General features: G+C 42.5%; 1 protein-coding gene across 2 annotated transcripts in view; it reads left to right on the top strand.

The window, feature by feature from the left end:
* Positions 1 to 14,077, top strand: part of TSPAN2 (tetraspanin 2) — a 55,299-nt gene that overhangs the window by 26,234 nt on the left and 14,988 nt on the right. For both annotated transcript variants that reach the window (XM_036101606.2, XM_036101607.2), the window contains exons 3-6: positions 1,753 to 1,850; positions 3,609 to 3,683; positions 4,968 to 5,066; positions 6,313 to 6,384. In XM_036101606.2, the coding sequence (XP_035957499.1) occupies positions 1,753 to 1,850; positions 3,609 to 3,683; positions 4,968 to 5,066; positions 6,313 to 6,384 (344 nt within the window). The remainder of the gene's footprint in view (positions 1 to 1,752; positions 1,851 to 3,608; positions 3,684 to 4,967; positions 5,067 to 6,312; positions 6,385 to 14,077) is intronic.

Here is a 14,077-nt window from a genome sequence, read left to right on the forward strand (position 1 = left end):
GCTCTCTCTCTCTCTCTCTCTCTCTCATTCTCTCTCTCAAATAAAATAAATAAAATCTTTAAAAAAAGAAAAAAAGAAAAAGAAAATGTTTAAGACAATAAGGTGTTGAGGCAGCGGAGGCTGCAATAGCCCTGTTTTTAATAGGGTGTCATTTCTCGCGTGACCACATCCATTCCACACGAAATCCTGCTTTTGGTGGAGAGGAAAGGGGAGGAGGGGGCCGAGCCGGCAGAGCAGGACTGCACACGCTGCAGGGCTTCCCGGCCCGCGGAGGCCCTGAGAACAGCCTGGGTGGTACCGGAAGTGCAGCAGCCTGGCCTGCCCCCCCCCCACCCCGTCTGTGTCAGGGACCCGACAGATCTGCCCACAAACCACCGGCAGCACCCCAGAGGGCCCCCCCCAGGCACCCCGCGGGCGGGTGGGCTCAGGCTTCCCCCCCAGAGGTGCAACGCCCGGCTCCCCACCCTTTCAGAAAATGGGAGGGGTTTCCAGGTGACTCATATGAATACAATGCAAAAAATAAAATAGGGACAATTAGCATTATTCTAAGCAAGTCAAGGACCAGCCTCACATTGTGTTCTAACTTATCTCCGGATCAGAAAAGGAAGTAAGAAAGGGCTTGGCTTTATTTCTCTCAGAACAAGAACATTTCTGTCCTTTGCTTTCTCCGTGAGAACAACGGTTCCTAGGAGGTCGTAGTAACTTGAGTAGTAAGGGAAATGAGCGCGCACGTTGAGGCTGCCATTATCGCGGGGAGGCGGGGCAGGGGAGGCTAATGGTGATGGGATGGCTTTAGAGGCGGATGGGTATTTTTATCCCAGCTCTATGACCTTGGGCAAGTCGCTTAACCTTTGGGGGCCTAGTTTCTCTAGAAAATGGATATAATAACGGTACCTTGCCTCACGAAGATTAAATTAATAAATCTGCGCCAGTTGCTGTGCCCAGAAAACAAGCCCTTCCCAAATGTAGTTAATATTGTATTAGTACGAGTATTTGGTGTGTGTTACCTTGTCGCCTCCTCTCCTTGGCTGTTTTCTTGGAACATTGCAACCTCCCGTGTGCCCAGCGTACCTGGTGATGCCCTCTAAAGTGTGTGATTCTCACAAAACTTTTCGGCCTTATTGCTGTGTCCTCCCCCCACCTCACCCCCACCCCCCGACCCCCAACTAGAGCCTCTCTCTTCTGTCCCATTGTGTCCCTGCTTCCCCGTCTGGGCAGACCATCAGCCCTTTGTCCTCCCGGTCTTTCCTATGATGGCGACAGCCATTAATTCCTGAGTGCCATGAGAGCCCAAGGGGCTCCTAAGGAGGTGTGGGTTTGTGTCCTGGCTCTGGCACTGATCCTGACCGCCCCTGGGCTCAACGGCATCACTTTTACGCAAATGATAGTAACAGCCACTTGACAGGGGCGGTAGAGATCTGGAAGGTAAAGTGCCTGGCATGGGGGTGGCGTGTGGAGGTGATTAAGAGCATGCGCTGTGGGACTCGGACAGCCGAGGTTTCCAATCCTCGTGGCTCAAGTGACGGTGAGGAGGTCCCTTCACCTCCGTAAGTACCAGCTTTCTCTGTTCCCTGGGGATAACCGTGGCCCCTGCCTCTCAGGATCCCTGCGCAGGGCCCGTCAGGTGCATGCAACAGGTGTTACCCATTACATTATCCGCAGCGGACGTGACACCCGGCCGAGGCGGCCCCCTGGAGCGGCCGGGGAGCCCGCCGGCTGAGGGTCAGCGACTCCTCTGACTCTTCCCCGCAGGGCTGTATGTGCTGGTTGGAGCAGGGGCCCTGATGATGGCTGTGGGCTTCTTCGGGTGCTGCGGAGCCATGCGGGAGTCGCAGTGTGTGCTCGGATCTGTAAGTGGGGCGTCGGGGGAGGGAACTGGTCTGAAGCGGGCCCCCAGATCTGGCCTCCAGCGCCAGCTCCTGGGGCCCGCTGAGACCTTGGCACTCACTCCCTCCTCCCTGAGTCTCCGTTTCTCCATCTCTTGCTTAAGAATAATATTATCTTTGTCCCTGCCTCATATGGAAAGTATGAAAAATATGAGGTCATTAGCGTGAAGATGTTTGGAGAGGAAAAGTGCCTAATAACTGTAAGGGATAATTATGATTGCTCTTTCAAAATTATTTCACAGTGAGGGAGGCAGCTACGGTTCCTATAGTCAGGGAAGTGCTGTTAACTATAAGAAAGGAATTGCTGTTTGAGAACAGTAACTTCACCAAACATCCCTCTTGTAGTTTATTTTATTAAGCAGCCTCTGTCTTGAAAGAAAGAAAGAGAGAGAGAGAAAGAAAGAAAGAGGAAAGGAAAAGAAAAGAAAAAAAGAATGAATTTTAGTTACTACTATACATCCAATACCAGAGTGACCTGAGGGAGACAAGGAGAAGGAAGAGGGGCCGGAAGAGAGAATGATTTTGTCGGTCTCCACAAGGGGTCTAGAAACAGCAATTTTAGGGGGGCAGTCTCTCCTTACTTGTTGCAATCTTTGACTTTTAACTGTGGCTGATGCTTCTGATCTCTTGCTGAGTAAAATCTCTAATTCATCTCCTCAGTCCTCCATTCTTCCTGTCTTTCCCCTGTTGCTGAGCATCCCTGTCATTTATCACTGAACACAGAGCAGACCCAAGAGACCAGAACAGAAATCTGTCCAGGACAGCCCTCACTGCCACTCCCACTCCCCAGAGAAGCCTCACAGCCCACACAGTCTGGGCCCCTTCTTCCCCAAGCCCAGGCCCCACCAGTTGCTCCCTATGTCCTGGCCTTGTTTTATATCTTTATGGAATCTCTTTGGTTCATCAAGAATTCATTGAGCACCTAGGTGCCAGGCACTGTTCTAAGTGGTGGGATTTCTTTTATCACTACCTGAAATTATCTAACTCACTTTTTTATTGCTTTACTCATTTATCATACTTCCCATTTTCTTTTTTTTTTTTTTACTATTATGTTCAGTTAGCCAACATATAGTACATCATTAGTTTTGATGTAGTGTTCAACGATTCATTAGTTGCGTGTAACACCCAGTGCTCATCACAACACGTGCCCTCCTGAATACCCATCACCTGGCTACCCCATGCCCCCCACCCCCCTCTGAAACCCTCAGTTTGTTTCCTGGAGTCTAGAGTCTCTCATGGTTTGTCTCCCTCTCTGATTTCTTCCCGTTCAGTTTTCCCTCCCTTCCCCTGGGGTCCTCGGCGCTATTCCTTATGTTCCACATATGAGTGAAACCATATGACAATTGTCTTTCTCTGCTTATTTCACTTAGCATAATCCCCTCCACGTCGATGCAAATGGTACATATTCTTCCCATTTTTCTAATAGGAGGTCCGTGATAGCAGAGATGCGGGGATCATATCTCATTCACCGCTGTATACCCAGGGCAAGGACAGTGCCTGGTGCAGAGTAGATGCTTACTGATAATTGCTGAATGAATTAATGAGCAAGTGAATGAATGAACAAACTACAGGGGAATGGAGGGAGATGCTTCCTACCAGATCAATTCAAACTAATAATCTCGCCTAATGTTGTTGTTTTTCCAAATGAAACTAGCATTAAAGAGGCCAAATAAATTGAAAAGGCATTGAGTTAATGAAGTGAGTGTATTCTCTTCCCTACAGTTCTTCACCTGCCTGCTGGTGATATTTGCTGCTGAAGTGACCACTGGGGTATTTGCTTTTATAGGCAAGGATGTCGTAAGTCGAAATTACAATTTCTTTTTACGATGGTTAAAGGCTTTCTTTGCGGCAAAGGCTATGAGAATATTACACCCACAATGATATTGGAAAACGACCCCCAAGATAATCGTTTACACATAACTTTTTCACGTAGAAGTATTATGCAGACCTGTGCATATTGTATGTATAAGTGTGCGTACATTTACTTGCACACATTTTTCTGAGGAGATAGTTCATAGCTTTCATTAAATCTATAAAAGAGTCTATGATTTCTTTTAAAGGATCTCTAGTTTAAGATGATCCCATTTGTAATGGGGAAGTGGGTAGATTGCACACATGAGAAAGAGGGATGGAGAGGAACATGCATTTTCATCCCTTGTTAGACTATCATTTGTCCATAGGGCTTGGCCTGAGAAGAGGTCACGTCATCCTCAAAGACTAAAGCCCGACCTGCTGTGTGCTGGTGAAACCAGTTTATTTAAATCGGTGTTCAAACTACAGGTGTCCAAAATAGGTTATCAAGAGAACCCACAGAGGAAATGGCCTTTTCAGAAGGGACACACTGTGTTAAGACACTCTGTGGGAAAGCAGGGCATGAAAAGGAGGAAGAATGGAATCTTAAGTTTACTGTATTTCACGTAAATTCATGTGCTTTCAGTATTGTGTTTATGAACTTTAGATTTCTTTTAAAAATGGTAACTATGTAGAATAAATAAATATCACCTCCTTTGGAATATTTCTAAAGTAACTGGTTCTATCTTTCGGTTGGAGGAATTGGATCTTAGGACCTTTTGAGATGTTATGGATGTCAGATCACCTGCCTTTATACCAGAAAAAGCATTCCCTAAGTTTCATATTATATTTGTATGCTGAACCAGTTTTCCTTGGTCATGAATATTTTTCAAACCATGTCATGAATAGACATGAGTACTTTTAACCAGTAGGGTACCAAGAAGGCGTAAGTCACCACTCTGTCTATACGTCAGAATCTCCTGGGTAGGCCCAGGAGTCTGGGGGCTGATGGATGCTGATGTCCATTCAGGCTTGAGAACCTCTGCTCTAAGAAATCTTTCTAGTCTATGAAAGTTATTCTTGGTTAGTCTATGCTTCCATCTCCAAAAGTATCCGAGAAACTCCAGAGTCTGTAATCTGTCCCATATTTGGAGAATTGTCTTAAAATACAGATAAACATAGGGAAAGGCTGTATTTTCCAAGGGTAAGGAAGAGGGGTTTTCCTTGATGAAATGAGAATGTTTGAAACTTCCCACTCACTGTCCCCTTGGTTTCCTGGTATTTTTTCAGGCTATACGACATGTTCAGACCATGTATGAAGAGGCTTATAATGATTACCTGAGAGACAGGGAAAGGGGTAACGGGACTCTCATTACCTTCCACTCAACAGTAAGTAACTTTACTTCTTCCTTAAAATCGTATCTTCTAAAGAGCATTCATTAGCCAGCTTCTCTCCCATCACCTGGATCAGGGTAAATTTGGTGAAATGAAGCCTTAGCCCTGTATTTCAGCCCTCACGGGAGCCACAGTTGACAGTCTGTGTAGAACCTATAAGAGGAAGAGGCCTAGCACAGAGGGTTCACAAGAGGAAGTCAAGAAATGTGCCCCAGAGAGACAAAGGAGCACAAATAAGAACACCCAGAAAGCAGCCCAAATAAATACCAAGGTCTCTCAAAAGGTGGCCTAGTGGTGTAACAGAAACAACCACAACCTTCAAGTCGGACAAGCTCAGTTCTAGCTGCAGCCCTGCCACTGAGCAGCTTCGTGACCTTGAGCAAGTTCCTTGTCTCCCTGATAATCATTCAGCTCCCCATTTGTAAAATGAAAGGGCATGGACACAGCCATGCTCCCTTTATCCTGGAACGTTCCATGGGACTGTGCTTTCAGGGCAGTGCTGAGGGCTGCACACAGTTAACCAAGGAGGGCGCACAAAGGAGATGGGCCAGGCCAGAGTCTTAAGCCCTGCGATATGGAGAAGTAGCTATGAACTCCTGTGCCAAGTGCTATCAGGTAGCGCCATTCTTGTTCATCACGGGAATGTCCTGGAAGGTGCAAACCATTTCTCCTTCTCAGCCTCAACTGCCCCCAGGACATCAAGCAGCACACACTCTCCTTTGTCCTGGAAGGGCCAGCCATAAGGCAGGATACCTGTTCGCTGGCCAGCCTTCAGGCCCTGACCTGTCAGCCTCCAGGGTTTATTTACTGTGGTCACTTCTCCTCTCCATCCCAGACTGTCCCCAGTTAATGAGCCCTTCCTGAAGCTCATAAAACTTCAGCTACTCAGCAGGTTAAATTACCCCCAGGCTGAAAAAAAAAAAAGAATCTAAAGACCGAATTCCTGTCTAAAAAACAGCAATTTACACAGACACCGTCAATTGCCTTCTTGCTTTGTTTGGGTTGCCTTGAGTCACTTCCCATCGGAAAACTCAGAAAACTTTACAGAAGTCCTTTTCTTGTTTTGCTAGCACGATTATGTGAGTCTTCACTGTCTTTCTAGAAAGGGCAGTTTGGGTTGCAGTGACTGGGCCCCGTGGCTGCTTTGCTGCCTCAGTCCCCCGGGGCCTCAGCAGTGACGCCCAGACTTGTAGCTCCCACTTCTCCCTCCTGTGCCCTAAAAACTCTTCTCTGACTCTAGTTTCAGTGCTGTGGAAAAGAAAGCTCTGAACAGGTCCAACCCACATGCCCAAAGGAGCTTCTAGGGCCCAAGGTAAGCTTCTCTACCAGGGTCCCTATCCCACCTGTCATGGAAGATGGTTCTAGCCCATGGGGTGATGGGTGTGACTCTAGGAGGCCCTCTCCCGGGGACTTCTGTGCCTCAGCTCTATTCTACGTAAACTAAGTGAAGCACGCCGAGTCCCAGTGTCCTGGTACCCTGGGAAACGATGGTATGCTGACTTGCCCATAATGGGGCAAATGCTGTGGCATTAATTAAACTTGCCAGGGCCAGGGGCGTGCACCCTGAGAATGTTGCCCCACTCCTCTCCGTGGAAGTCACTGATAAATGCTTCACTTATTAAGTGCTGTGTGGCCGGCACCGTGCCAGGTTCTGAAAACTCTCAGCTGAAGAACCCCTTGCGTCCGTGGCCTCGCAGACTAGTCAGGGGAGAAGGTGCTCTGCCTGGTCTGTACAGAGTACAGTGGACACAGTGGTATTAGGAAAGCTTCACAGAGGCTGGAATCCTTGAGCTGCATTTTGATAAGGGAAGGTCATTCCAGGCCCAGAAAGCAGCAGGAACGGAGGTGTGGCAGAATGGAACTCCAGGAAAATAGGGACTCCAGAGGGGATGGTGAGGGACGTGTTTGGGGAGGTAGACAAAGGCATGATTTTACACCTGGAACGTTGGGACAGGTGTTGCTTTTAGCAGAGGATTAACATACTCAGCGTTGTATCGTAGAAACAGTACTCAGGCTGCCGGATGCGACAGATAGAATAGAAGGTTGGAGAGTGATGGAGGGAGGCCGCTTCAGTGACACTTGTGGTCACCCTGGTAGGAGAGGATGAGGAGCTAATGCAAGTGGCAAGCAGTAGGAAGTGAGAGGAAGCAGCAGATTCCAAAATGTTCGGGGTGGAATCCACAGGCCTCTTGCATGTGAGTGGGGAGTGGGAGGGAGGAAAGTAAGACTTCAGACTTCTGCTTGGGCAGAATGGGTGGGTAGAGGCTCTGCTCCCTGTGAGAGGTGAATATAGGGAAAGGAGCAGATCCTGGGGCAGTTTTGGTCAAGTTTGCCCTTTACGTGCCTGTGGGACTTACATGTAATCTGAGCTAAAGATAGGTGTAGGGATCCCAGCATAGTGGTGGTAGCTGAAGCCATAGCAGTAGAAGGGAGCCTCCAGGGAGGTTGTGTAGAGTAAGGTAGAGGTGGGCTGGAAACCCTGTCATTTAAGGGGTAAGCAGAGGACAAGAAACCAGAAGACTGTGAAGGAGGAATCAGACTGGGGAGAGTCCAAAGACAGTGGCGTCTGGGAAGTGAAGGAGGAGAGTTTGTCCATAGAGTCCAACGCTGGGAAGAAGACAAAGAAATGAAGGCCGGAAATAATGTGTTGGGTTTGGTCTTAGGAGATCGTTAATGGTGTTTGCTATGCAGTTTCAGTGAAGGGATTGGGGAAAGCACAGATACAATGTGGGAAATAAGTGGGGGAGATATGAGAATGTGGGGAGAGTGACATGGATGCTCTAAGCATGCAGCTGTGAAGGGACTGATGAGACCTTAGCTCCAGCTTGTGTCATGAGTCATGCATTGAAAACTTATTGACTCCCTGTGAGTTGGATGGCATGAATAAGGCACAGCCAGGGCCCTCAGAGTTCTCACCATCTGCTGGACAGACCAGCCAGGGAGCCAGCACCACCACGCAGTGGTGCATGAGTAAGGCTGCATGAGAGGCGGCACCACAGACTCAACAGGGCATGCGATTTGAAGGCTTGCAGGAGGCCCTTCTGATGTGGTTCGTTTTTGTTGTTGTTCAAGTATCTTAACATACAGTGTTAAATTCGTTTCAGGTGTGTAACGATTCAATACTTCTGTACATTATTCTGTGCTCATCACAAGTCCTTAATCCCCTTTATCTATTTCACCCAATCGCCCACCCACTTCCCCTCTGGCAACCACCAGTTTGTTCTCTGTATTTAAGGGTCTGTTTTTTGTCTTTTTTTTTCTTTCTTTGCTCATCTGTTTTGTTTCTTAATTTGCACATATGAGTGAAAGCATATGGTATTTGTCTTTCTCTGACTGTGTTTCTCTATTTCACTTAGCATTATACCCTCTAGGCCCATCCATGTTGTAACATAACATAATAAAATAAAATTTAAAAAAATAAATAAATATATAGGCACTCAAAGGCTGTAGAGGTGAGAGACTTTTGTTTCCTTGCTTATAAGGAAGTAACAAAAATAATTTCTATGTAAGACTATTAAAATTGAGAAAATGATCTAAAAAATGGTCAGATTTCGTTCTTTTATATGGCTGAGTAATATTCCATTGTGTATATATACTACTTCTTTATCCATTTGTCTATTGTGGGACATTTGGGTTGCTTCCATATCTTCACTATTATAAATAATGCTGCAATGAACATAGGGGTGCCATATATCTTTTCAAATTAGTGTTTTTCTTTGGGTAAATGCCCAATAGTGAGATTGATGGCTCATATGGTATTTCTATTTTTAATATTTTGAGGAACTTCCATACTGTTCTCCACAGTTGCTGCACCAGCTTGCATTCCCACCAGCAGTGCATGAGGATTCCTTTTTCTCCACATCCTCATCAACACTTGTTTCTTGTGTTTTGATTTTAGCCATTCTGACAGGTGTAAGGTGATATTTCATTGTGGTTTTGATTTGCATTTCCCTGATGCTGAGTGATGTCGAACATCTTTTCATGTGTCTGTTGGTCATCTGGATGTCTTCTTTGGAGAAACGTCTATTCAAGTCCTCTGCCCATTTTTTAATTGGGTTATTTGGTTTTTTGGTGTTGAGTTCTACAAGTTCTTTAGGTAGTTTGGATATTAATGCCTTATCAGATATACCATTTATAAATGTCTTCTCCCATTTATAGGTTGTCTTTTTGTTTTGTTGATTGTTTCCTTTGCTGTGCAGAAGCTTTTTATTTTGATTAGTCCTAATAGTTTAATTTTGCTTTTGTTTCCCATACCTCAAGAGACATATCTAGAAAAATGTTTCTACAGCCAATGTCAAAGAGATTACTGCTCATGTTTTCTTCTAGGAATTTTATTTTTTCAGGTCTCACATTTAGGTCTTGAATACATTTTGAGTTTATTTTTGTGTATGATGTAAAAAAGTAGTCCAGTTTTCCCAGCACCATTTGTTGAAGAGACTATCTTTTTCCCATTGTGTATTCTTGCCTCCTTTGTCATAGATTAGTTGGCCATAAAAGCGTGGGTTTATTTTTGGACTCTATTCTGTTCCATTGATCTGTGTGTCTTTTTTTGTGCCAGTGCCATACTGTTTTGATGATTGCAGCTTTGTAGGGTATCTTGAAATCTGGGATTGATTTTATCCAGCTTTGTTCTTGTTACTCAAGATTGCTTTGGCTATTTGGGACCTTTTGTGGTTCCATAGAAATGGGATTATTTGTTCTCATTCTGTGAAAAATATTGTTGGTATTTTGATAGGGATTGCATTAAATGTGTAGATTGCTTTGGGTAGTATGGACATTTTAGCAATATTTGTTCTTCCAGTCTATGAGCATGGAATGTCTTTGTGTCATCTTCAATTTCTTTCATCAGTGTTTTATAGCTTTCAGAGTACAGATCTTTCACCTCCTTGGCTAGGTTTATTCCTAAGTATTTTATTATTTTGAGTGCAACAGTAAATAGAATTATTTTCTTAATTTCTAATTCTGCTACTTCATTATTAGTGTATAGAAATGGAACAGATTTCTATATATTGATTTTGTATCCTGTGACCTTACTGAACTCATTTATCTATTCTAGTAGTTTTTTGGTGGAGTCTTTAGGATGTTCTATGTGTAGTATCATGTCATCTGCAAATAGTGACAGTTTTATTTCACCCTTACCAGTTTGGATGCCTTTTCTTTTTGTTGCCTGATTGCTGTGGCTAGAACTTCCAGTACTATGTTGAATAGAAGTGGTGAGAGTGGGGAAAAAAGAAAAAAATGGTAAGAGTGGATATCCTTATCTTGTTCCTGATCTTAGAGGAAAAGCTCTGTTTTTTACCCTTAAGTATAATTTCAGCTGTGGACTTGTCATATATGGCCTTTATTATGTTGATGCATGTTCCCTCTAAACCTACTTTGCTGAGGGTTTTTATCATGAATGGATGTTGTACCTTGTTTAATTCTTTTTCTCCATCTATTGAGGTGATCATATGGTAAAACCTTTCTCTTATTGATGTGATGTGTCAAGTTGATTGAATTGTGACTACTGAACTAACCTTGCATACTAAGAATAAATCCCACTTGATCATGGTGAATGATTTTTTTTAATGTATTGTTGGATTTGGTTTGCTAGTATTTTGTTGAGGATTTTTGCATCTTTTTCAACAGAAACGTTGGCTTGTAGTTCTCTTATTTTGTAGTGTCTCTGTCTGGTTTTGGTATCAGGGTAATGCTGACCTTATAGAATAAATTTGGAAGCTTTCCTTCCTCTTCTGTTTTTTGGAATAATTTGAGAATAGGTGTTAACTCAGGGAGCCTGGGTGACTCAGTCAATTAAACATCTGACTCTTGATTTCGGCTCAGGTCATGATCTCAGGGTCCTATGATCAAGCCCCACATCAGGCTCAGTGCTGAGCATGGAGCCTACTTAAGAGTCTCTCTTTCTCTCTCCCTCTGCCTCTCCCCCCACTCTCATGGGCTCTCTTTCTCTCTCACTTCAAAAGAAAGAAAAAGGGAAGGAAGGAAGGAAGGAAGGAAGGAAGGAAGGAAGGAAGGAAGGAGGGAGGGAGGGAGGGAGGGAGGGAGGGAGGGAGGAAGGAAGGAAGGAAGGAAGGAAGGAAGGAAGGAAGGAAGGAAGGAAGGAAATACTAAAAAAAAGGATAGGTGTTAACTCTTCTTTAAACAAGTGGTGGAATTCACCTGAGATGCCATCTGGTCCTGTACTTTTGTTCGTTGGGAATTTTTAAATTACTGATTCAATTTCATTGCTAGTATTCAGTCTGTTCAAATTTTTCATTTCTTCCTGATTCAGTTGTGGGAGGTTCTATGTTTCTAGGAATTTATCCATTTCTTCTAAGTGTCCAATTTGTTGGCATAAAATTTTTCGTATTCTCTTATAATCTTTCATGTTTCTGTGATGTCGGTTGTTTTTTCTTCTCCTTTGTTTCTGATTTTATTTATTTGAGTTCTGCTCTTCCTTTTTTGATGAGTCTGGCTAAAGGTTTATCAATTTTATTGATCTTTTCCAAGAACCAGCTCCTGTTTTCATTGATCTGTTCTACTGTCTTTTTAGTCTCTATTTCATTTATTTCTGCTCTAATGTTTATTATTTCCTTCCTTCCATTGGCTTTGGGCCTGGTTTGTTTTCTTTTTTCTAGCTCCTTTTGTGTAAGTGTAGGTTGTTTGAGATTTTTCCTGCTTCTTGAGGTAGGCATGTATTGCTATAATCTTTGCTCTTAGAACAGCTTTTGCTGCATCACAAGGATTTTGGAATGCTGTGTAATCATTTTTGTTTGTCTCCATGTATTTTTTAATTTTCTCTTTGATTTCTTCGTTGACTCACTCCTTGTTTACTAGCATGTTATTTAGCCTTCATATATTTGTGTTCTTTCCAGATTTTTTCTTGTGATTGATTTCTAGTTTCATACTATTGTGGTCGGAAAATATGTATGATATGATTTCAATCTTTTTTAATTTATTGAGATGTTTTGTGGCCTAACATGTGACCTGTTCTGGAGAATGTTCCATATACACTTGAAAAGAATGTGTATTCTATTCTTATTGGATAGAATGTTCTAAATATATTTGTTAGATCCATCTGGTCCAATGTATCATTCAAAGCCACTGTTTCCTTGTTGATTTTTTGCCTAGATGATCTATCCATTGATGTAAGTAGGGTGTTAAAGTCCCCTACTATTATTGTAGACTACCAGTTTCTTCCTTTATGTGTGTTAATAGTTGCTTTATGTATTTGGGTGCATAGATATTTACAAGTGTTATATCCTCTTGTTGGATTGTTCCCTTTATCATCATGTAATGTCCTTCCTTTGTCTCTTATTATAGTCTTTGTTTTAAAGTCTATTTTGTCCAATATAAGTATTGCTACCCCAGCTTTTTTTTTTTGCTTCCATTTGCATGGTAAAGGTTTTTCTACCCCTTCACTTTCAATCTGCATGTGTCTTTAAGTCTGAAGTGAGTCTATTTTAGGCAGCATGTAGATTGGTCTTGTTTTTTTATCCATCCAGTCACCCTGTGTCTTTTGGTTGCAGCATTTAGTTCATTTACATTCAAAGCCATTATTGATAGGTATGTACTTACTGCCATTTTCTTACTTGTTTTACTGTTATTTTGTAGTTCATCTCTCTTCTTTTTTCCTTTTTTCTCTCTTCCCTTGTGATTTGCTGATTTTCTTTCGTAATTTGCTTGGATTCCTTTCTCTTTATTTTTTGGATATTATTACAGGTTTTTGATTTGTGGTTACCATTAAGCTCATATACAACATCTTATGCATATAGCAGTCTATCTTAAGCTGGTGGTCGCTTAAGTTTGAACCCATTCTAAAAGCACTAAATTTTTACTCCCCCTTCTCTACATTTTATTTATATGATGTCACACTTTACATTCTTTTATTTTGTGAATTCTTTGACTGATTTTTATAGATATAATTAATTTTACTGCATTTGTGCTTTAATCTCTGTACTGTTTTTATAAGTGATTAATCTACTACTTTCGTTATGTGTGTATTTGCCTGTGAAATCTTTGCCTTTCATAATTTTCTTACTCCTGTTTATGGCCTTCTCATTCCACTTAAAGAACTCCCTTTAATGTTCCTTGCAAGTCTGGTTTAGTGGCGATGAACTCCTTTAACTTTTGTTTATCTGGGAAACTCTTTATCTCTCCTTCTATTCTGAATGATAGCCTTGCTGGCTAGAGTATTCTTGGTTGCAGGTTTTTTCCTTTCAGCACTTGGTATTTTTCATGCCACTTTCTTCTGGCCTGCAGATTCTCTGCTGAAAAATCAGCTAGTAGTCTTATGGGGTTTCTTTTTTTATGTAACTGTTTACTTTTCTCTTGCTGCTTTTAAAATTCTCTCTTTATCACTATTTTTTGCCATTTTAATTATTATGTGTCTTGGTCTGTATCTCCATGGGTTCGTCTTGTTAGAAGCTTTCTGTGCTGCCTGGACCTGTTTCTTTCCCCAGATTAGGGAAGTTTTCAGCTATTATTTCTTCAAATAAATGTTCTGCCCATTTTCTCTCTTCTTCTTCTTTGGTATTCTTATAATGTGAATTTTATTATGCTTGATGATGTCACTGAATTCCCTTAACCTATTCTCATTTTTTATGGTTCTTTTTTTTTCTTTTTGCTGTTCATCATGGTTGCTTTCCATTACCCTGTTTTCCAGCTCCCTGATCCATTTTTCTGTTTCCTCTAATCTATTGATTCCCGCTATTGTATTTTTAATTTTGGTTATTGAGTTCTTCATCTTTGATTGGTCCTTTTTTATATTTTCTCTTTGTTGAAGATCTCAGTGAGATCCTCCACTCTTTTCTCAAGTCCAGTGAATGTAACCATTGCTCTGAATTCTTTATCAGGAATATTGCTTATCTCCATTTCATTTAGTTCTTTTGTTGTGTTTTTGTCCTGTTCTTTCATTTAGGACATTTTCTCCTAATGTTGTCTAACTCTCTGTGTTTGTATCTATGTATTAGGAAAGTCAGTTATGTCTCTTGACCTTGAAAGTAGTGGCCTATGAGGAAGAGGGC

Source organism: Halichoerus grypus, chromosome 5 (genome assembly GCF_964656455.1).
Source record: "Halichoerus grypus chromosome 5, mHalGry1.hap1.1, whole genome shotgun sequence".
Classification (NCBI taxonomy): domain Eukaryota; kingdom Metazoa; phylum Chordata; class Mammalia; order Carnivora; family Phocidae; genus Halichoerus; species Halichoerus grypus.